General features: G+C 35.0%; 1 protein-coding gene across 3 annotated transcripts in view; it reads left to right on the top strand.

Annotated features, from left to right (window-relative positions):
* LOC144971609 (serine/threonine-protein kinase mTOR-like) overlaps window positions 1-24,789 on the top strand; it is an 80,592-nt gene that overhangs the window by 1,060 nt on the left and 54,743 nt on the right. For 2 of the 3 annotated variants that reach the window (XM_078912679.1, XM_078912680.1), the window contains exons 2-16: window positions 3,625-3,900; window positions 4,569-4,810; window positions 8,756-8,857; window positions 9,974-10,069; window positions 10,927-11,061; window positions 11,271-11,333; window positions 12,059-12,232; window positions 13,188-13,300; window positions 15,429-15,452; window positions 18,928-19,107; window positions 19,413-19,541; window positions 20,075-20,232; window positions 21,483-21,679; window positions 22,529-22,625; window positions 23,656-23,861. In XM_078912679.1, coding sequence (XP_078768805.1) covers window positions 3,678-3,900; window positions 4,569-4,810; window positions 8,756-8,857; window positions 9,974-10,069; window positions 10,927-11,061; window positions 11,271-11,333; window positions 12,059-12,232; window positions 13,188-13,300; window positions 15,429-15,452; window positions 18,928-19,107; window positions 19,413-19,541; window positions 20,075-20,232; window positions 21,483-21,679; window positions 22,529-22,625; window positions 23,656-23,861 — 2,139 coding nt within the window. In that variant the 5' untranslated portion in view covers window positions 3,625-3,677. The remainder of the gene's footprint in view (window positions 1-3,624; window positions 3,901-4,568; window positions 4,811-8,755; window positions 8,858-9,973; window positions 10,070-10,926; window positions 11,062-11,270; window positions 11,334-12,058; window positions 12,233-13,187; window positions 13,301-15,428; window positions 15,453-18,927; window positions 19,108-19,412; window positions 19,542-20,074; window positions 20,233-21,482; window positions 21,680-22,528; window positions 22,626-23,655; window positions 23,862-24,789) is intronic. The other variant, XM_078912681.1, reaches the window with a different exon arrangement.

The following is a 24,789-nucleotide window of genomic DNA, read 5'->3' as shown; positions in this document are numbered from 1 at the left end:
AACTACCTTTAGTGCCTTTAGTACTACAGCCACCACCACATCATCATTACTACTGCTACCACAGCAGCCCCCACATTGTTATCAAAACTAGAATTCAGAAAAGTGAGCGGCGCAGGCACTTATGTTGGTAACAACAAGATATGAAGTGAGTAGAAAAGTGCCAGAAGACAATAGAGAAATAAAAAAAAAAAAAAAAAAAAAAAATTTTTTATTCTCTATTGTCTTCTGGCACTTTTCTACTCACTTCATATCTTGTTGTTACCAACATAAGTGCCTGCTCCACTCACTTTTCTGAATTAAAAATTCACCCCATACACCGGAGCATACTCAATGTCTCAATCGTTTCTATGTTATATGTTTGTGATGAGAATATTGGCTATTAAGCTTAACTGCTGGTCAAAATTACTTCGCGATGGTGGCGAACGAATCGGCGATCTCAAGAAGTGGGTGAGAGAGGGATCTAGAAATGACTTTGGGTTTGAAACGAATATTTTTGTGTTCGTGGATAGCTCACACGGTAGAGCCACGCTCTCACCTGCCAGGCGGAGTTGTCGTACCAATAAGGTCGCAGGTTCAAACCCCACCACCGCCGCGAAAAAATTTTTTATTCTCTATTGTCTTCTGGCACTTTTCTACTCACTTCATATCTTATTGTTATCAAAACTAGAGTAACCACCACCACCTTTACATCATCATCCTCCTCCCCGTCATCTTCGTTACCACCAACAATACAACCATCACATCATCATCATTACTACCACTACCACAGCTACCACATCGTTATCAAAACTACAGCAACCACCACCACCATTACATCATCATCATTAACCTTATAGTCATCATCACTACCACATTATCAATACCACCACCACATCAACAACACCATCACTACACAACAACGGACAAATCGTCAACGAAATGCAAAATAATAATAATAGTAATCATTTTTTAAAAAATCAATAAATAATAATAATAATAATAATAATAGAAAATAATTTTTTTAAAAAATAATGATAATAATAATGTTATTATTATTATTATTATTATTATTATTATTATTATTATTATTATTATTATTATTATTACTATTATTATTATCTGTTGAATCAATTTATCAGTGATGATAATCTTCAGCAGAACCCCAGAATTCCGGGATTTTAGGATTTTTTCCGAAATGTTCCCCTGTTTTTGACGTGTCAAACATTTTCCTAGTCGTAGTTCAGGGAAAAAAACAAACAATATGCCTTGTGTCATTTTTTGACACCTCTGCTCAGTTTTATGCATTTTGGTAACACTCTCATCTTTATAGCGTTAGTCTAGACAATCTGGCGCCAATTGGAGCAATGAGCAAATGGGTGTACGTATTTTTGTACTTTTTAGCTGTAGCATGATAGTACTTTTGGTGATTTTATAAGTTTTATAAGCATGTCTTTTTTTTTTTTCTTTCTTTTAACATTTTTTTGTTCCTATTTTTGTTTGATTGTTCTGAATTGGTTAATAGAATTCATTACAACTTATGTCTAATTATAAAACAATATAAAAAATAATTAAAAATCAATTCATAAAGTATTCTTGCAGAGTGCTCTCTCTCTCTCTCTCTCTCTCTCTCTCTCTCTCTCTCTCTCTCTCTCTCTCTCTCTCTCTCTCTCTCTCTCTCTCTCTCTCTCTCTCTCTCTCTCTCAGCCACCCTTCTACATATTATGTTTATAGATAACGCTTGGCAATAGAGAGATAATATGTAACAGTAAGCTAGGCTGATTGATTTAAGAATTGTTTGTTTAAATAATTGTTTAAAGCTTAACCCTCTCGTGTTCAGATTCTTTTTGGCGGAGTAGATAATGAGTTCCCTATAGCCATGTCCATCATGTAGACATCCTTTGATGATATAAGCCTACTCTTTGATATCTGTAGTCGCCTTTTCGTTTTCTACGGTCACTCATGGCTAAACTCCGCCCAGAAACGATTTCATAGGTCCGTCCATCACCAAATTTCAAATTTTTGTTCTCGTGAGTTCATAAGTTTTTTGACCGAAGAACGATTGGCTACTGAGCATCTTGACCCTTCAACGATTGGTCGTTCTGGCAGCTCACGTGTCAACAGCCATCAACATTGAATTGAATCATCGTCGATGCAGTGGAAGACGGCCATGGAATAGTTGCGTCACATCGCCACGTTGTTGCATAAATTATCCAGGCACGGTCGATAGGTAAAAAAGCCAAATTATGTTCTAGTTACATTTGAAACAAACAAAGTATATCACTGATCTCGTCTCATTGAGATATAAAGAATGATATAAAAATCAAGAAAATCGGCCGATAAATAAAAAAGTTGCTAAAAAAAGCTAAAATAAACAAAAGCAATTTTTAAAATCAAATTTATTCGTAAAACAGTTGGTTTTCAACCGATTTTTATGAAACAAAGACCAATGTACTTCTTTTTTTCAAGCTGATTTCAGCAATGTGACTTTCAAATTCCTCAGAATTATATTTTTTACTTTTAGATTTTAGGCCTACTCCATAAGGTGTTATATTCCTTGCTTAACAATAGCGTAATACATCGACGGGGAGAAGTGTCTTTGTTTCGGCCAGCTGGATAGATAGCCTGTGATTGGTCGAAGACTTTGAGACGCTTGATTCACAATTCTACACGAACGGACCCCGGCGGTCTATCAAAGAGGTGTAACAAATTTATTTACTGACTATCTTTCTTGGTGCTAAAATTACAAAGTAATAATTTCGCATCAGAAAAAATAACTCTGAAGTTCCTATCTCTTTATTACAATAAAATTGATACCTTTAATGACAAAATCGACCCACAAATAAGGGAGTTATAAATTATTCATAATATTTTTAAAAGTTTACAATAATGGTCTTCAAAGTCATTTTTCATCACCAAAGTCGTAATTTTTTTACCGATTTTTACCAAACAAAGTGCAATGTCAATGATTTTCACCCGCAAATAAAATAGGATTTAAATCGCAATTTCTGAAACGTATTTTCTTTTCTGTCGGCAAATTGATAAAAATCAAAGCTGAAAACACCCTGCGGCAGTGACAGGGCCTGTCATTTCCTTCACAACGATTGGATTTTACTTACTGAGGCCAGTTTTGACTACCCCGCCCATGAATATTATGCCGTTGTCGGTTTTTGTCGGGTTGAATCTTAAAGAGTTAATTTAATTTTTTTTTTCTCTGTAGATGGAATATGTTTTGCAATTGATTTAAAATTCTTATTTATAAGCTGCATCACCACAAGGTTGCGGTAATACAGACACTAGCCGGTTTTGTTATGGAAAAACAAATACCTCCTGGTCTTTTGGCCAAAAGTTTTATCATAATCTCTTGATATAATGGGCGACATTATAGGCCTCTAAAATGTTTGATGGGAAATGGCAATTCATTAAATTATATGCAAAAGGTCATGTTGTGTCTAATGATCAGAATGGATGTGCTGTAGAACTAGTAACTATGAATAGCTATGTTATTTTTGCATTAGATTTGGGCTTGACTGATGGGCCGGTAGATCATCACTGATTTATCGATTATAAGTGGTTTTTTTATTTGATGCAATAAAAGATGATCTTCCTGGTGAAAATTTATAAACTATCTTTTCCTGTCTGTTTCAGTTATGATTGGAGCTTAGACTTGGTCTGCGTTTGATGTTCATTTATCCCTCAAAATGGCAACAAAAGCAGCACTGCAGTCCTTTGTAACAGGACTCAAGCATCGCCAAGAAGATGTTCGCTTTAAAACAGCCGTGGAATTACACCATTATGTTGTCACAGAGCTGCGTGAAATGCCTGCTGAGGTGGCCTCCTTCATGGATGATTTCAATCATCATATCTTCGAAATGGTATCTAGCTCTGATGTCAATGAGAGAAAAGGAGGAGTCTTAGCCATAGGTAAAATCTATATTTTTAAAGAAATGTTCATTCACAGTCATTCCTTAATCAGAGAATGAATTACTTTCAGATCATCAATTCTCATTATTTGTCCGGTTGTAATTGAAAAGCCCACTAGAGATTGCTGCAAATGATAATCTTAATGCTGAAGATCAGAGTTTATTTTGATTCGGATTTGATGTCAGCTTTTATATAAATAATGTAGAGTGCACCCCACAATTTTTCCACTTTTTTCCACACATGCTGAAAGATATTTTTTTTTTTTGGGAAGGTTGCCAGGTCTGGAATGCTCTTCAATTTAATGTAACAGAAATAAGGATACATTCCAGCTTCACGGGCCTCATGGCTCCACAGGACTACTGCCAAGCAATTTTTAACACCCATTAATTCTACAGAAACCATATACCTTATGGCTATTAAGGTGTAGCTAATGAATTTAGTATTATATTGAAGCAAACCAAGCATTGGAATGGACTCTATACATGTCAAGTTATTTCTTCTTTGTTTATAAACAAAAATCATTTGGATTCAACTGTATTCATAAAACCAAATTCTTATGTTCTTTTATTGCATGCTGTCTCGAATATTCCAAAGTTATTATGCAAAGTCTTGAGATACCTGCTCTTTTACTACATGTGTGAAATCATTTTACCTTTGCATTGTTTTAGTGAGTTTACTTGGAGGTGATGTGGGTAATGTTGGGACTAGGGTGAGCCGCTTTGCTAACTACTTGATGAATCTGCTACCATCCAATTCTTATGACCTTGGCGTGATGGAGATGGCGGCGAAAGCAGTTGGCATCCTTGCTTTGTCATCTGGAACATATGCCGCTGAATATGTAGAATTTGAAGTACGGAGAGCTCTGGAGTGGTTAGGACCTGACAGAAATGAGGGAAGACGTCAGGCTGCTGTAAGTCTTTATGTCTCAATCATTCATATGTGTATATTTTTAGCAGTCATTTATTCCATCTCCAAGGAAGGTTTTCTAGAAAGAATGTATAGGAAAAGGCATTTTCGAACAGATACAAAATATAGATTGCTAACTTTCAAGTTTTGAGGAATACTAAGCCATGGGTGACTGGTGATTTATTATCACAGTTATTACCAGTTTTTTAAAAGGTTTTTTTGGTTTTGTTTTGGTGTCATCATCATCATCATTGCCTTTTTCACCCTGGGTCAGGGTATAGGCCACAGACAAACAGTTTCCATCCTTCTCTATCCTGAGCCAACTTTTTTATCTCATTCCAGGTCTTACCACTTCTCTGTATATCAGCTTCTTTAATTCTTCTCCATGTTCCTCGTGGCCTTCCCCTTGATCTTCTGCCCTGAGGGTTCCAGTCCAATACTTTCTTTGTTATAGTTGAGTCATTCTTTCTAAGCGTGTGTCCAATCCACCTCCATCGTCTTCTTCCTATATCCTCTCCCACTGGTTTCTGCTGTGTTCTTTTCCATACTTCTTCATTTTTTATTCTATCCATCCATTTTATTCTGAGTAGCTTACGCATGCACCTGTTTACGAAAATCTGTACCCTCCTTATACATGCCTGTGATGCGTTCCAAGTTTCACATCCATACAGTAGGACAGACTTCACGTTTGAGTTGAAAAGTCTTAGCTTTAGTTGAAGGGAGATATCTTTAGTTCTCCAAACTCTGTTCAAAGATGTGAATGCAGCCTGTGCCTTTCCTATTCGTGCTTTCACCTCTGCTTCCGTGCCTCCATCCTTGTCAATTATACTTCCGAGATAGCAGAAAGTGTCTATATCTTCGAGTTCCTGATCTTTTACTTTGATCTGCTCCCTTTGACGCGTACCTATCCTCAAGACCTTTGACTTTGCAGGGTGAATTCTTAGACCAATTGATTCCGAGAGGCTGTTTATAATTGTGGTTTTTGCTTGCATCTGGTCCTGGGTGTGGGACAAAAGAGCCAGATCATCTGCAAAATCCAGATCATCCAACTGTGTCCAGGGGGTCCACTGTATCCCATTTCTTCTCCCTTTGGAGGTTTCCTTCATTAGCCAATCAATGACAAGGATGAACAGGAATGGTGAGAGCAAGCATCCCTGCTTGACACCAGTCTTAATTTCAAAGCTGTCAGTAAGCTGATCTTCATGTACAACCCTGCAACTTGATCCTTCATACATTTCCTTAATGAGGTTTACTATCTTTTCAGGGAGTCCATAATGTGCCAGAATTTTCCACAATGTTGCTCTGTCAATACTGTCGAAAGCCTTCTCGTAATCCAGAAAGTTGACAATAAGAGGAGAGTTCCATTCTATAGACTGTTCTACTATGACTCGCAGAGAGGCAATCTGGTCGGTGGTTGAACGGTTTTTCCGAAAACCTGCCTGTTCGTCCCGCAGTTTAGCATCTGTTGCATTCTTAATTCTCTCTAAAATAATACGGTTGAAAACCTTTCCTGGGATAGAAAGAAGAGTGATGCCTCGATAATTATTACAATTACTGAGGTCCCCTTTCTTTGGAAGCTTGATAAGATGTCCTTCCTTCCAATCCTTTGGGAATATCCCGTTATTCCAGATTCTCTCAAATAGTGGGTGCAGGGCCTCAGCATTTCTTTCCGCATCAACTTTTAGAGCCTCCGGTGGAATCTGGTCTGGTCCAGCAGCTTTCCCCCTTTTCATCTTGTTAATGGCACCCACAATCTCTGCTATCGATGGTGGATCACAGCTAATTGGTAGCTCATTCCTTGCAGGCAAAATTTCTGGCTGGTTGTCTGGTGGTGGTCTGTTCAGAAGGCAGTTGAAATGTTCCCTCCATCGTTCAGATTGAGCCTCTTTTCCAAAAATAGTTTTCCCATCTTTGTCTTTGACTGGTACCTCTGGTTTCCCATATTTTCCAGCAAGTGTCTTGGTAGTTTGATAAAGGATCCTCATGTGTCCTCCAGTCGCTGCTGCTTCTGCTTTCTCTGCAAGTCTGTTCATGAATGCTTCCTTGTCTTTCTTCACAGATCTTTTGACTTCCTTAGCTATGGCTCGATACTGCTCTTGTGCATCCAGTCTTGAAGCCCTTGTTCGGCTTGCATTCACTTGTTCCTTCCTTGTTCTCCTCTTTTCAATAAGGTCCAAGGTGGTTGGACTTATCCATTCTTTATGTTCCGATTTCTTTACCCCCAATACCTCGTGGCAAGTTGTTATGTAGACTTCCTTGATCTTTGCCCAATGTGACTCTACATCTATGTCCTCCTCGAGCTCAGTAAGAGGTTGGAATCTATTACTCAATTGTAGTTTGAATTCCTCATTTTTTTTCCCATCAAGTGCATTCACCTCGAATTTTCTTCTTGTATGTGATCTGGCCCCGTGTTTTCTGAGTCGGAGCTTAAGCTTTGCCAAAAGCAGGTGGTGGTCTGATCCAACATCTGCCCCTCTCTGTACTGTCACATCTTCCAATGAACGTCTGAATCTACGAGAGATACAAAAATGATCAATCTGATTCTCTGTCACACCATCTGGTGAGACCCAAGTTGCTTTGTGAATCCTCTTATGGGGAACACTGATCCTCCAATCACCAAACTGTTGAATGCACAGAAATTTGCAAATCTCTCTCCATTATCATTCATTTCTCCCATGCCATGACGTCCCATGATACCTTCATAGCCTACGTTATCCTGTCCCACTTTTGCATTAGCATCTCCCATCAATATGTTGATGTCTTTCCTTGGCAACTTGTCAATGACTTGTTGTAGCAGACCATAAAATGTATCTTTGTCCTCATCTGTTGCATCATTTGTTGGGGCATAGATCTGTACAATGTTCATGCTGATCTTCATACTCCGTGTTATAAAGGACGCCATAATGATCCTTTCTCCGCATTGTTCCCATCCTCTCAGTGACTTCTGGGCAAACTTGCTTAGAATTATTCCTACTCCCTGTGTATGAATCCCGTCCCCTCTCCCTGAATATAAAATCTTCTCCCCAGACTTGAGGTGTTTCTGACCGGATTGTATCCAGTGGGTTTCGCTTACTCCAAGTATATGCAGCCTGTATCTTCTCATCTCAGTCACAACTTGAGAGCTTTTTCCTGCTTCATACATGGTGCGAACGTTCCACGACGCAATTCGAAGCTGCTTGTTTGGCGAAGACGTCATCGGGTCAGCAGAGTCCTTTCGGCTTTGTCTGTTGTCCTTCATAAATTCTGTAATTCCAGAAACTCTTCGGTCGCCCAAGCTAAAAAAAGGATTTAGTTTGTCTGTCTGTGTTTCTGTAACGGTTTGAGTTTAACGGAAAGGGGTGTTAACCCTTTGCCAACCCCCAACCTGGAGGACCAGGTGACTCAAAGATGGGGGAATCACACACCATTAGTCGCCTTTTACGACACGCTGGCTTGGCGTTGGGCTATTCTTGACCCTCTCAGTTGAGGGACCCCGGACACCACACGGGGTTTGTTTTGGTGTAATATTAAGAATTTTGTAAAATTTTGAAGATTTATTACTGGCTCTGGTTTTTTAAATACAAAACACATCTCCTACATTACTCTCCCCTCCCCCCAATTTTCAGCTTTTTCCCTGTCAGTATGACTAATGATCCGACCCATCTTACTGTTATGAAATACACCCAGAATATTGACACTGTGTCAATTTATTTAGTTAAGATATATCAGAGATTGATGTTGGTGTACAACCACAAACAATCAGTTAAAAAAAGAAAACAACCCTGAACTAGCAATCCCATATTAATTGACTCTCTTTTGGGCGGATTGATACATTTCAAGTTGTACATGATTGGTGTTATATTCCAGTTAAAGATACATCTTTCATTATCTTCATAATGGTTCATAATTCATAGTTTGAGATTTTCAATCTATTGATTTATTTACCTTTACTTTTTTTTTTTTTTTTCAGGTCTTTGTACTAAAAGAGCTAGCAGTCAACACCCCAACCTTCTTCTACCAACAAGTTCAACAGTTTTTTGACTCAATTGCATTTGCTGTAAGAGATTCCAAGGTATGTGCTGTGCTTTTCCAATCCATTACTGTCACAGCTTCAGTATTGAAAGCAATATTTTTGTTGATGTGGGTGATTTGGCTTGTATTCATTCTATTCAAATTTTGCTAAGAGATTTGATAGTAACAAGCAATGAAGTGAGGAGGAAAGTGCCAGAAGACAATAGAGAATAACAATTTCGCAGTGGCGGCTCAAACCCACGTCCTTACTGGTACGACAACTCCGCCTGGTTGGGGAGAGTGTGACTCTACCATACGAGCTATCCACCACTCCAAAAAAAGTGGTTTCAAACTCTATGTCTATCTTGAGCCACTCTCCCCGACGTGTTGAAGTTGCTGGCCTACTAACTTCGCTGCATTTGTGTGTGTTGACATAGAGTTTGAAACCACTTTTTTTTGGAGTGGTGGATAGCTCGTACGGTCGAGTCACGCTCTCCCCGGCCAGGCGGAGTTGTTGTACCAGTAAGGTCGCGGGTTTAAACCCTCGTCGCCACCACGAAATTGTTATTCTCTATTGTCTTCTGGCACTTTCCTACTCATTCTAAGAGATTTGGCACATTGATCAAACAATGTAAGAATTCTTGGCTGCAGTACCAGGTTGATCAAAAGAAGTTCTTCAGAGGTATAACACTTCTGGAACTAGATATATTTTCTGTAATATTAAATAGACTGTATCAATAGCTTACTACCTTTTGGGTAGGACACCAGCCTTCTTTTAAAAGTAATTCCTACCAGATCCAACAGATCCAGCTATCCAAATACTGCTGGTTGGACAGAATGGTCCATAAAATCTCCAACACAGATATGAATGACGGGAATGTTCCCCCAACTGACTCCTAATATATTAACTGCAGTTTTTGTCTTTTTTTTAAAAATGTTTTTTTCTTCTTCTTACTTTGTTTAAAATGGAGTCAGTTCTTTTTTGTTTTCTTTTTTAAAAAGAATTTCTAGCTGACAAATCTTTATTTTTACATTATATTTGGATATGGTGTAAAATTTGAAGCATAAGCTCAATGTATTCACAAATAATAATTAGAATTATGAATTGACAATAGTGCATTCTTTATTCATTTTAGAATTTGTGAGATAATTTGTTTTTTTTCATTTATCTATCCAGCCTTCAATTCGAGAAGGTGCTGTAGCAGCATTACGTGCTGCATTGGCAGTGACAGCACAAAGGGAGACTAAGGCATCACAGAGATCAGTTTACAAGGTATAGTTGAAAGGCAAATAATTTCACTTTTAAAAGAAACAAAAAATGTCATCATATCAGTGAGCCTTTATGTGTGAAAATTCGTGGTCAGAAAAATGGGAAACTGTATCAATACTTTGCTTATAATATCAAGGAAATAGTGTTTAGATTAGATATGCATTAAAGCAGTACTTTTTTAAAGAAAAATTATAATAAATTATATTATAATGTGTGAAAATTCGTGGTCAGAAAAATGTGAAACTGTATCAATACTTTGCTTATAATATCAAGAAAATTGTGTTTAGATATGCATTAAAGCAATACTTTTTTTTAGAAAAATTATAATAAATTATATTATAATGTGTGAAAATTCATGGTCAGAAAAATGGGAAACTGTATCAATACTTTGCTTATAATATCAAGAAGATTGTGTTTAGATATGCATTAAAGCAATACTTTTTTAAAGAAAAAATATAAGAAATAATTAGAGACAGATCAATAGATTCGTGTCCAATAAAAAAAAAAAATGATACTTTTACTAGGGATGCCCTTTTTCTGCAAAACCGGCTTTTTGAAATCTTTCGGCAGACCTTGGTCTGTATCAGTGAATTATTTTTTTAAAAGATGAAAGTATTGGTTGTTTAAAGGCAATAGTTAAGGGGAAGCTAGATGGATATGTATGGTTTTCTATGAATTAAAGGGTGATAGCATTTGATGAAGAGGAGCGTTGTACAAAAAATATTAAGTTAAAAATCTGAACCATGGTCTCCCTTGAGTCAGATCTATCACCATTATTATTAATGTGATTGAAAAATTGTTTTAGTGCAACATTGTTTTATTTTGATTCGTTCTGTTTCTCCTTCTGGCTTAAATTTCAGCAATGCTTTGATGAAGCTTTGAAGTCTTTTGACGAACAAGTTGGCAGAGAGAAGAAAATGTCTCGTGATGACTGGATTCATGGATCCCTTCTCATAATCAATGAACTGTTGCGCTGTAGTAACCACGAAACTGAGGTAATGTGTTTCATTTGATCTCAAAACATTCCCTGTGATTTCTTTGTTGTTCTTTTTATTATTTATTATATTTTTATTTATTTTTTACCCTGTTCAAACGTTTTTAAAACTTGAGGTAATTTATTTCAATACTTTCAAAGGAATCTTTATTTTCTTTTCTGTATATGATAATACTGCTTAATTACATTTACTACATTTTTCATTTTCAGCGTTTACGAATGGAAGTGGAGGAGGTAACATTTGAACAAAGTTATCATGATAAGTCAGCAAAGGTGAGCTTTTGATTTTTATATATGGTGGTATGATAAAGGGTCATCTTTGTTACATTTCACACTAAAACACAAAGACCAACATTATTCTTTCAACACTTTAAATAAATAAATAAAATTCCCTTTATTCATCCCATAGGGGAAATTTTTCTCTAGAGTCTATTCCAAGGGAAGACTGGAATAACCCAAGTGTTGGACGGGGTGCAGCGCTTCAAATTGAGCTAGGTCGAGGTGACTTGCTCAAGGTCACACAGCGCAGCAGCGGGTGATCGAACTCGGTACCTTCCGGGTACGAAGCAAAGACCATACTGCTGAGCCATGCTCAGAGGCTATCCCTGGTGTTTTGTTTCGTCTCCCAACTCACATGTCATTAATCAAGTCAATGAGAATTGATGAAATTGGATCTTTCTTTGGTACTTAAAAATATGTTTTATTATTTTGTATTAAATACTACAAATACGACATTTTAGAGGAATATTACTGAGAAAAAAAAACTTGTAGGGAATCCTTTTGTTTTTAATGAAACCCATTTCATCTCTTTCACAGCAATTATCCATGGACTGGTTTGACATTTAGGGCTTTGGATTGGTACAATTTACTTTTCCCTGAAACTCAGGTTTTTCCTTCTCAAAGCAAATATACATTTTATGTTTGTCTGCTGCAATAGGTGTGCACACTGAAGATTTATTGTCTTCAATCAGTTTATTTCCTCTCTATGTTTTTTCCAGCAAGACACCAGTTCTAAATCTAAGAGTCAGACGAGTGTGTCAGCTCTGCAGCAAATCCAGCATAAATCCTCATTCCTCAATGTCTTTTGTCCTGGAGCCCGAGACAATCACTACAAGATGCAACTTTTTGAAAGCAGAACATGCAAAGATTTAATGAATGGAAATTTTGACAGGGTAACTTATGTGTTTTATAATAATGATAACAGCATTTATATCTCGCTTCACTCCCTGATATCGGGTTCAAAGCATTTCACAAAAGCAGCTGGAACATAACGCAGTGTAGATATAATTATCAACCTTGTCTTATATAGATTGAATGTTTCAAGAGTCAGCTCTTCTGATTTGATTTTAAAGGGAGTTCCAGAAATCATGGAACGTTGACCAACCATTTTGGTTTGTCTTATTATTTGATTTCACATTTAAAACAAAACGAATAATTGTTTTAAAATTTGTAATAAACTGGGTTGACATTGTTAAAACTTTTACAAGTAATCGCGCATAATTCATTATTCTTTTCCTAGAAGAAATCATTGCAGATCGTGTAGTCATGAGGTAGCTGATATAAGACTATTTTTAAAAAGATGAACTTCGCATCTGTCTTTAAGCTGCTTTGAAGTTATGAATATTTTCATCAGATCTTAAATCTGTCCTTTTTTTTTAAACATGAATTTTCATGTAAGTTTACTTTTGTAATTTATTCCTTGTTCAGTTGTAGTCAATCGATTGCTTTCACTGATAATTTTCATGTCATATCTAATTCTTTGAAGGCATGTTTATTTGCAAATTTATCATTAAGGAATAATTTTTAAAATATTTGAGTCAAAGTTTGTGAAAATCTCTGTAATTTCTAAGTAATTGTATTGATAAATTTGGCCAAGTTAATGTGGATTTTATCTGTCTTCGAACTCACCTTTCAAAGTATTTAATGGACGGTATCCTTGTCATTGACTTGACTTTAAAACTTTTCATATTCGTGATTCTTCTTTCCCCCATATATGGAATAATGATGTACATTGTTTTGATATAGTGAATTTAGTGTCAAAGAATTTTCTTTTTCTCTGTTATGAGATCATTTTGTCAATGTCAGTTTACTTTTTCTGATTTCTAATTTCTTCTCTCTTTTGTCCAGATATGTAACGTGATGTTGGAACATCGTAACAGTAGAAGTACTTATGTTCAGCAAACTTTGCTTATTTCCCTACCTCGGTTGGCAGCTTTTAGTCCAGTTGAGTTCTCAAGAATGTGAGTATAGTTCAGCTGTTATCTTTTGTAAAGCATAAAGAGAAGTTTCCTGGAATCTTTTTTCTACTTCATTAGATGAATCATTAGAACATTCCCATAGATGAATCATTAGAACATTCCCATAGATGCACAGGCTAAGGTGAAACAATTCCTCAGCTAAGGGGGGAGATGGGAGAGGTTTTATATCAAGCAGGTCTAGTTTTGCCTATTGTAACTCATGATTAATTTTGTCTTTTTGTTCTCTATCTCTTGACATCTTTTCCTTTTTAAATTGTTAGATGGGTAGAAATCATAATCATACATAATGGCTTAACTTTGTACATCCTATTTGAGCAATTTTTGAGGCAATTGAAAACACCATTCTCCTAATGAACATTGAAACTGATTTTTATCTAAGAGTGATATAATCTGTTCTGCTGCAAGAAGAGCTGCTATCATTAGTCTTAAATTGATAAGCAGCTAATTGGTTTGTTAGTGAATTATGGGGAAAACATTCCAATCCGTTTTGTGGTCTCAACAGGATTCAGACACTCTCCTCACATAGCCAAAGCATTATCACGCATTCTTTACCATCATATCAGCTTAAAATCAAATGAGCATTAGATTATTTAGAATAATCCACATCAGACAATCCCCAAATATTTTTGCTGTCTCAGTTACACGGATAGTTCTTATTATAAAGAGCTTGTAGATTTTTAAAACTTTTTAAAAACTGGCCTAATTTAGATTTTAACTTAAGATTACACAAATTTTTGAGGAAATGTGGTGAAAATTTGATATTTATAAGAAATGGATATTTGTCACTGTATCATTCTAAAGCATTTCAAAGTGACAATTCGTGAAAATAAGTATTTGAATCATAATTTTTTGTTGGAACTGAATTTTTATCTTGAAGTTTGGATTTATTTTCCCAAAATTATGATACATAATTTTTCTATGAAAATGTTTTAAAACATTTTTTTTCAAAGAACTGTCAACTGGTTGTAAGAAAAGAAATAACTTCCTTTGAGTTTGAAGAAAGAGAAGTTTAAATGAAACCTCTCCGAAATCCTTAAGGTTGCTGGAGTGATTTTGGTGTGAGCTGTCTCATCTTTATTAATTGAATTACTGTACATTATTTTTTTCTATTATTTTTATCTGAGGAAGGGTGTGAACTTAAGTGGGGTTTTTTGGGTTTTTTTTTCTTTTGTTCCTTTACTTTTTTAAAGCTGATTTAATTTATTTAGTGATGTTTATCAGTCGAATTGTGTCAGACTCAGCTTATGAAGACATGTCGTTTAAGAGTTGCTGTCGGTGGCGTAAAGTACATGTTCTCAGATAAAGATATAAAAAAAGTGTCTTTGAGACAGTACCAGATAAAACATGATTTTTATCTAACACCAGTGCCTGCTCTCTCATTTGTCACTTGTACATTTTCTCACTTGACTCAGGTGTAAAATGAGTATCTGGTCGGTAACAGTGTTGTGTCTAAAAAAAAATAATATAATAGTGCTTTTCTGGCAATTTGTTTTGTCCACCCTGTTCATTGCTGTTGATTTTGGTCTCCTTTGAAAGTCCTTTGAACACCTTTTACAGTGTATTTAAGGAAGCTATTTATGTCATTTAATATATATATATATATAAGTTCTCACTATTCATAGATCAAAATTGAAATGATTATGGACCATGCCAGCCACTCAATTATTGCCGAAGTTGAATTGCTCATTTAAGTCTCTGTATTCTTGGTTACACAAACCCTACTGTGTGAATTCCATATCAGAATGTTGACGTGGTGATATTATAATTATCAATCCTAATTCCATGGTTTTTATAAAGCATATTGGTGCTCAAATCATGACATGATAAAAAAATCTGTGGTTAAACCAGAAAGGTTTAATCAAAAATAGGTACCTTGTTCAAATTTTGGCCAAGGGCTACCAGTTATCATGCTGTATTGACTGTAAATTGTGATAGGTGATAATTGTATGAAAATGCTTTGATTTTTGCACATCAAGAGTACAAGGAATGTATGTATCTGATGTGCTTGTGGAATTGAACCTTTCAGTTTCCACTCTTCACCAATCATCCTTATCTTTGACAGTAATATTGTATAAGATATTTTCAATTCTCTCACCTCTATTGTCTATAGTAATGCATATATCAGAGAAAAGTGGTAAGTATGGAATTTATACTGGCTTTAGCGTTTGCTGTTCCAAAACATGATAACACTTTATGAATTCTAGTCAGGGTTACTGATTTTCTATCAAATTGCGAATTTTTCTAAATTTTTGAAACTTCTATAAATTTGTTAATCAGTAACTGAGAGCAAATTTAACCGATAAAGAAACGAAATAACATAAAAGACATCGTCTGCATCTTTTTTTCTCTCTCTCTGTTCTGCTCTCTTCCTTCTGCATGTTTCATTGCTCATTCTAGGTGTATTGTTATGTTATCAATTTGCAATGACAATATTGTCAATTTTTAAATATTTTCTTTTGTAAGTTTGTCTGTATACCACTGCAAATGTTCAGAATGGAAAACTGTCTAATTTTATTCTGTTATAGAGCATTGGATTGGCAATTCACTGATTTTAAATAAAGAGCATATAAAAGACAACGACAACTACAACAACAACAACAACAAAAAAGAAAAGAAAAATAATAAAAAAACATCTCTTACAAATTTTGTTTAATTAAATCTGTGAAATATATCCTGTGCTCCTGGTGGATGGAATGTTAAACTTTATATTTAACGCCTGTTGCTTTTGAATAAGGTAAAAATCTAATGCATTAGAATTAGGCAGTGATATTAGATTGAAGACAATCATCAATATTGATTTGTTCAGGGCAATGCTGAAAAAATAAAATGCATTTCATTCCATATGCTGACAATTATTTGCTCTGTTTCTTTTGATGGATTAAAAAAAAAATAAAAAAAAAATAAAAAATTTTTTTCTGCCTTAAGGCACAGCTCCATATCACAATAGACTTGAGTTTTCTCACGCCAACTTAATCTGAGAGTTCAAGTCAATTCATTGTCAATTTTTTACAAATCACAAGCGTTTTCTTCAGTTCTGAATCGATTTTTTTCAGATCAAAAATATCTGGCACTCTTTCTAGTTCAAATTACCAGATTTCACCAGCTTCAATGCAATGCGTAGCCTACTCTTCCCAAGCAAGGCATTTATATGTTTATTTGTATAAGAGTTTTGAGGTTTCTATGGTTTGTCATTATGACTTATCCCAGCTATCCAACCAGTCTGAGAGTCGCCACCTTTGAGCAAATTACCTATTATAAAATTAAAGAACTCGGTTGGTCCACCTCAAAATATTATGCCATTCTTATTGCCGTGTGCTGATCTCTCAAAGGGGTAACAAAAAAGATACACAATTTTCAGTTCAGCACTCTCATTCACACATCCATATAATGATTATGATATATGATGTAACATTGAGTATAATTGTATCCCTCACCCTGTTTTATTTGCTGCTGTTCACATTTTGGGCTTGCTGTGATATAAACATTTTAAATATTTTTTTCCTTCCTATACTATTATTCATTAACTGTTGTGTGAAAAAAAAGTGAGTGGAAAAATCGAAATATGAACTGAAAATTTAAAAAGATGAAATGAATGTCAACACTAAGAATCACAACTCTCAAATGAAATATATATAATTATTTAGTATTTGAGTTGACTGAAATATACACACATACTCATGCACACACACACACACACACACACACACAACACAGCATAAACCAGACGTCTATTTTGCTTCTAATATCATCTACTTAAATCGTAACAGATAAGTTTAAAGTGAACGTTTGAAAATAGACAAAGTTTCTTTTTTACGAATGCTCTGTGGTAAGACGTTTCAAACAGAGGACTCAATAAGAAAAGGATCTCATTCCAGCTTTTTTGCAAAATCGAGGGACAACTAGTTTTGTGTAATCACTGGCCGAATGTAAGGGGTGGGGTTTTGAATATCTTTCACTTATTTCCGAAAGGTGGTACTTTCAAGACAATGACACACTAACACGCAGGCTTTGAGTTTAATCCTTTTCTTAACAGGCATATCCAATGTAGGTCATAGAGCAGAGGCCTGCCAGAATCACACTTACGTTTTAACAGGCATCCAATGTAGGTCATAGAGCAGAGGCCTGCCAGAATCACACCTACGTTTTAACAGGCATCCGATGTAGGTCATAGAGCAGAGGCCTGCCAGAATCACACCTACGTTTTAACAGGCATCCGATGTAGGTCATAGAGCAGAGGCCTGCCAGAATTACACCTACGTTTTAACAGGCATATCCAATGTAGGTCATAGAGCAGAGGCCTGCCAAAATCACACCTACGTTTTAACAGGCATATCCAATGTAGGTCATAGAGCAGAGGCCTGCCAGAATCACACCTACGTTTTAACAGGCATCCGATGTAGGTCATAGAGCAGAGGCCTGCCAGAATCACACCTACGTTTCATGCATACCAGTCAGCTCTAAATCCATCTAAATGTTTTTTTGTGCTGTCTACCATTTTTCTTTTTATAGGCATTGAAATGACTTAACCAAGTTGCAAGTGACATTTTAAGTTCAAAAACCAAATTGAAACTTTTAAGTTTTTATGATGTCTTTACCTCTTTATCCCAACCCCATTTGCAAGTGGATAAAAGTGTGCAAAGTGTCCAAAGCTATGTGCACCAAGCAAACCAAAGAACTCCTCTTCATCTTAAAGGATCCATCCACAATATGAACAAATAAGAATAGATATGGCAAAATGTGTATTATTGCACTAAGCTGTCGTAGAGAAGGAGGTTCTTTTATTGATTACAAACAGAGGTTATATATATTGATATGAATGGCCTGAAGGGTTACATGAAATAAAGATTTGTATTTATCAACTTTGATGGATATATCTATATATATATATATTTTCTGTATGTGTGTTCAATGTGGCTGTCCTACATTTTGTTGCTTTTACATCTTTTTGTTTTCAAAGTTTTAGCTTTTTGATTTATTCAAGGCATCAGCTTACCTCCTTGCAATTTTGAAATTTTCATAATTGTTATTTTTAGCAAAATTATTCTGAAGTTGAAATTGACAGTGTGAAATGGAAACTATTATAACTGTTAACCAGGTGCTTGGTTTTATTATTAATATTTTTAAAATATAAATCTTATTTTGCAGTAACGTCCTCTATGACTCTAATATTGACACCTCATCAATTGTTAGAAGAGATTCAATTGATAAGCAAACTTTTGGAATAATAAAAACAAATCTTGAGAATGGCCTGTAATGTTGGTTTGGTCCCTATGGATATTGTTGTGTGGCTTTGACATCTAGTATCATAGTTAGCCTAACATAGAAGTGGAAGGCTTTTCAACTCAGATTGTAAAATGAATACATGGCCAGTTAGAGTGTTGTCTCTGTCCTACACTTGTGACTACTTGTAACACACTTTGTTGAGCAGATTGATTGGATATTACACTATATAAAAGCTCACCAATTTTACATGTACTGTCTTTAACATATTCTGTTATACTCACTATTATTGCCGGTACTGAGTGAACACGTTTATAAAAAATACCCCCCCCCCCCACCCCAAAAGGAGACCTTAGGGTAATTCATGTCAAATGTTTCAATGTTCACAGTTACCTCCAAAGCACAATCAGCTTCTTGTTGGCCATCCTGAAGCGGGAGAGAGATCGTTCTCAAGCCTTCCTTGCTTTAGGATTCTTAGCTATAGCAGTGAGAAATGAAATTTTGAAATTTATGAGTCGTATTATGGAAATCATTCGGGCCTCTCTGCCATCAAAGGATCAATCAGCAAAGTGAGTCTTTGTCATAATAAAAAGACATGATATAATTTCTAACATTCATAACCTTTTACTTTGTTGGTTTTAAAATATTAAATATTTATTATTACCCTTTTTGAAACTACGTTTGTTCACATTAGCATCTATGTCCAAAAATACATTGACCTGTCCATTTAGTGTCAGAGTTGTTGATTCATTATTTTAAAAATATTGTTTATCATATTTCTAGTTTTAATAATTGAATTTAGCCATTGTAGAATTCTCTAAGTGAAAAGCTGTATTAAAATATTTCTGAAGTATTTAAAATTCTTTTTCTCCAGAAAAAAAAATGCATTTGTAGTGGACCCGACAGTGTTCACGTGTGTGAGTATGCTGGCCAAGGCTATGGGTCCTCAGATGAAAGATGATGTGAAAGAACTCCTCGACTCCATGCTAGCCACTGGACTAAGGTATCGTGCACAAACAGGGCTGTAACAAAGGTCGTTTTGCACAAAAAGACATCAATATTAAGTCATTCAAATAACTACAGAAATCTAATTTTTATCCGTGACCCCCAGTTTTTAGATTGCTCTTCATTTTCAACCAAGAGAAACATGAAATTAGTTCTTTCCTTTATTTTTTTATTTTATTTTCAAAATGACTGAAAATTTATGATGTTTTATCTTGTTCAAACATATAATAATCTCTTTTTGTGAAATCTCACATGTTGTATTGTCCTTTTTGGTATGTACAGAATTAATCTTATTGCTAGTCGAAATCACACAAACTTTGTTGTTTTCTATAACTGCAGAGTTTTTACGCTGAGGCAAGACATTACACTTATACAATTTTTTTAAAATTGTGATTTTCACAAAATTACATTTTATTCCATTAAAAATACATTTGTTATTATTATTATTATTATTATTATTATTATTATTATTATTATTATTATTATTATTATTATTATTATATTATTATTATTATTATTATTATTATACAGCCCTGCTCTGACAGCTGCCATGAGAGAGCTTGCTATTCAGATTCCTCAGCTGAAGAAAGATATTCAAGATGGGCTTCTCAAGAATTTGTCTGTGATTCTGATGGGACAGCCTCTTAGGCATCCAGGGGCCTTAAGTGTTCCTTCACAGTTTCTTCCTGGTGAGAAAGTTTTAGATAAAAACAGGATGATGCTGTGGTGGTGGCTCAGAGGTACATTGTCTCATCTTGTGACAAACTTCAAGTGATGTCCATGGTTTTATTGACTTCAATGATCGCAAAACTCTTTAAAAATAAAAAATAAAAAATAGAGCTTTTATATAGCGCAATATCCACTAAATGTGCTCAAAGTGCTATACAAGAGGTCCCTGGTCAACAGCAACATTTAACATGTAGGACGGGACATGCCGTCGGTTAGGCGATATTACAATTTTTTGAACAAAGACAATGCTGTTAACGGCCAGGAACTCATTTTACACCTGAGTACGGTGAGAGAATGTGAGCAAAGAGTCTTTTCCAAGGACTCAACTATGCGCAGAGCGAGGCTCAAACTCAGGACCTTCCGATCCGAAAGCGAGTGTCATTCCACTAGACCACATAGCCGTACTTTACCTCCACGAGCAGCTATGGATGCTTGAAGAGAGTGAGTACAAACGGGAAGCTGAATAGTATATGAAATAGAAATTTGATTCCATTTGCCTGATTAAGTGAATACATGAAGCTTTGTCAAGCAATTTAAGCATGTTGAATACATGGAAATGCACACTGTGAATGTTCATGTTTATTATATAAAATATCATGATTAGATAGAACCTTGCCATTTACAATTTGAGAAGCAAGAAAATAATCAATCTGCTACTTAAAGAGATAAAATGGATATGCTTTTTTCCCTCCCAATTTCTAATTGTTTAAAGTAGAATTTTAGGGATTCAAACATGGTTAAAGAGATCAAACTGAACTGTATTATATCAAGTCAACACATTCTAAACTGACAATTCATGTAAATATTAGAAGAAATCTTGCATTTTGGATTGAATGAGATATTTTTCTTGAAATTTGGATTTTCCACCCAAAATTATAGATATTTTTGTTTTTGACTGTAGCAGGTTAGAACATGCCGTAACGGGTTTCAGTTATTCTCTTTCTGTCCTCAGACATCCATTAATTCTTTAGAGAAAAAAAAAAAAATTCTTGCAAATATTTGTTACCCCACTATTTAACTTGTTTGATAGAAGCAGACTTAATGGTTTTCACTGTGATTGTTATTGATTTCACCCTCAGTAAAGCCCTGTTACTGCCTTCTTGCCTTGAAAATTGAAAGATAAAAAATTAGGTCATCATAGCAAATACAATCTGGCTTTAAAGAGTTGAGGTTATATAAGAAAACTGTAGCTTTCTATCTATTATTCCAGCTCCACCTGTCAATGACATTGGGGATGTCATCAATGTCACATTGGCCTTGAGGACTCTGGGTAATTTTGATTTTGAAGGCCATTCATTGACCCAGTTTGTACGTCACTGTGCAGAGCATTACTTGGGTAATGATCACAAGGAAATTCGCATGGAGGCTGTCAGGACTTGTGCCAGACTACTCTCTCCTTTACTTCAGGTATAATCAGTACTTCTGTTTCTTAAATATATCAGCTGAGATTCGAATTCCTGATTTAAAAAATAATAAATAAATATATAAATAGATACAATGAGGATGATGATGATAATAATAATAATAATAATGATAATAATAATAATAATAATAATAATAATAATAATAATAATAATAATAATAATAATAATAATAACATGAAAATCGAATCCCTTAAATAAATGATCAATTGGCCAAAATACATATCTAAATAAAAAGCCTTAAAATCCCAGTACACTCATTAAAAGGGAAAGATAGCTGACATTATCTACTGAGCCTCTGGTAAAGGGTCATCGCACGGGCCACAAGCCTCATCATTAAAAGTATATTTGGTATGTGGGTAGAAATATATAATAGTATGAGGAAAAAAAAAATTTTTAGAAAATTATTATGAATAAGTAAATGAATAACAAAAGTTAAAATTAAAAAAAAACAAAACAAACAAAAAAAAAACATCATTAAAATCAATAAATTATTTTTTTAAAAGGGGGTAGGGGGGAGAGTTCAGTTTTTATGGGGCTTTGTAAATTGCAGTTTTTAAGCATTATTAATTATCGCATTTGACAGTTATCTGTTTAGGGTACTGTCTGTATTAAAGCTTTCTTTAAAATGAGGCAGTTATCATCTTTAGGTTGGTAGTCAATAAATAATGGGAATTCTGATAAGTAACGTCATCAAATGTCTCAGGATAATAAGATAAGAAAAAGGGAGCAAAGTTTTGAGGAAAGGAATGTTTTTTATATCAGCAGGGGAATAAAATATTCATGTTAAGATTCACTTTTGAATATGAAGACTTTCAAATTCATTTATCTCCAGCTCCTTTCCAAACAACAAGGCCATGTTAGTATGACTGCAATGACTACTGTGGCAGAGGTCCTCAATAAACTCCTAGTTGTTGGTATCACTGACTCAGGTACATCATGTCATTAGTATTTGTGTTGTAAGGTTGTTGTAACCATCATTAACTCACTCAATCCTAGAGTTTTTTTGCTACTTTTCAAAATTGGAAAAAATGTATTAAAAATGGGCGTGTGCGTAGATAGTTTAATTCAACTATCATTAACATGCAAAAACTAAAAACTAGCTGTTTATACTACGCCTATAATTTGTCTCATAAAATGTAATAAATTAATGGACATAGGGTAAATGTAACCCGGGTAAACTACGTATATTGTCGATGTTAGGGTTGAGTGAGTTAAAACCCATTAAAGCAAGCAAATATAGATGTGGAAATGGAACGAATTTCACAAACTTTTAAAGATTAATTGACATATGATGAGTAACTTTTTGAGTATCATACATAGAAAGATTTTAAAATCACTGAAGTAGTCCATTAGGCTTCACCAAGGAGTCAGAGTTGATATAGATCATTTGGGAGTCCAACATTTAGATCATTTGGGAGTCCAACATTTAGATCATTTGGGAGTCCAACATTAAGATCATTTGGGAGTCCAACATTTAGATCATTTGGGAGTCCAACATTTAGATCATTTGGGAGTCCAACATTTAGATCATTTGGGAGTCCAACATTTAGATCATTCGGGAGTCCAATATTTAGATCATTTGGGAGTCCAACACTATACTATACACCACAGCTACTCTCAGCTGTAGTCTTTGCTCCGTGCCTGAAAGGTACTGAGTTCGATCACCCGTCGCTGTGGTGTGTGGCCCTGAGCAAGTCATGCCCTAGCTCAATTTGCAACACTGCACTGCGACTAATGCCTGGGTTATTCCAGACTTCCCTTGAAATAGACCATAGAGACAAATTTCCCCAATGGGATGAATTTAAAGGGAATTTTTTTTTTTTTTAATTTTATTTTTATGTCTAAATATTCTCAGACGACACTATTAATAAAAATATTTTTTATTTGATTTAGTTTCAGTACATTATCTAAATTTTTCAGTACAAAATAACATATTTGCAAATGTTCTCTTTCAAACAGATGCAGACATCAGATATTGTGTGTTGACATCTCTAGATGAAAGATTTGATCCCCATTTGGCCCAGGCAGAGAACCTGAGTGCTCTTTTTATTGCCCTCAACGACGAGGCATTTGAAATTCGCGAGTGTGCTATTTGTATGATTGGAAGGCTTAGCGCCAAAAACCCTGCCTATGTCATGCCGTCTCTCAGGAAAATACTTATTCAGGTCAGTTTTTCACCCATAGAATACCATTGTTTTCAACCACTCTCCCTGGGTATAACCAATTTTTGTTTTTAAGGCTGTGTCTGATAATTACAGACCTGCCTACTACTACAAAACATTCATAGAAATACGAATTTTTGGCTCCAGCTACAGAACATTTGCTTCTTTGACTCGATAAATCTTGCTTCAAAGGAAAGTTTAGTTCCTTGGAACCTATATTCAGGTCTTTGGAGCATTTTTGGATCATGCTAAAGGCAAATTATTTATTTCTAAAGCAATTTAAAGTAACTTTTTCTTTTTTCCCCAAGAAACTAGGAATTTTTGAAATTTCAAGTAGGCAGCTTTGTATTTAAAATACAAATAATCTTTTGTCAAAATTTTAAAAAAAATCAGATAGATAATTGATGATATTTTCCAAGATGAATAAAGACTTTTTAAAACAATGTACAGCATGGCACACTCTTGTATAATATAACATCCAAGAATAATGGAATTTTTTTCTCTTGATTTTTTATAACTATCAATAATATGTAATGTCACACAATGGTTTGGTCCAGAAGGTACATTTCGCTGAACTGAGAAAATGGCCAATATATCTAAAAAGTGACTAAAAATGTGAAAATGCTTTTATTCAGTTTTTGACTTTTAAAGTCATTTTTTAATCATAAAATTGAACTTTTCTCATTAAATACATCTTTGAAGTATTCAAAATTAATCTTGAAAGAGAGTTTACTCTGTTTTAAGTCATGGAAAGAGTGATCATTTTGACATTTGTTGATGACTCTTCGCAAATGAAAATCAATCTGGTAAACTGGTACTTTTCCCAAAGGGGAAATCCATTCCTACGTTTCTGAGTCTATTTTTAGCCATTTGACCTCACCAAGTGGTCAAATTGCTGGGTCAGCAGGTACTTCTGTCTTTTGATATTTTT

This window comes from Berghia stephanieae, chromosome 4 (assembly GCF_034508935.2).
Source record: "Berghia stephanieae isolate SIO BIC M18660-M18661 chromosome 4, UCSD_Bste_1.3, whole genome shotgun sequence".
In the NCBI taxonomy this organism is placed as follows: domain Eukaryota; kingdom Metazoa; phylum Mollusca; class Gastropoda; order Nudibranchia; family Aeolidiidae; genus Berghia; species Berghia stephanieae.
The sequence above is the reverse complement of the archived record's forward strand: the minus strand, read 5'-3'. Positions and strand labels throughout refer to the sequence as shown.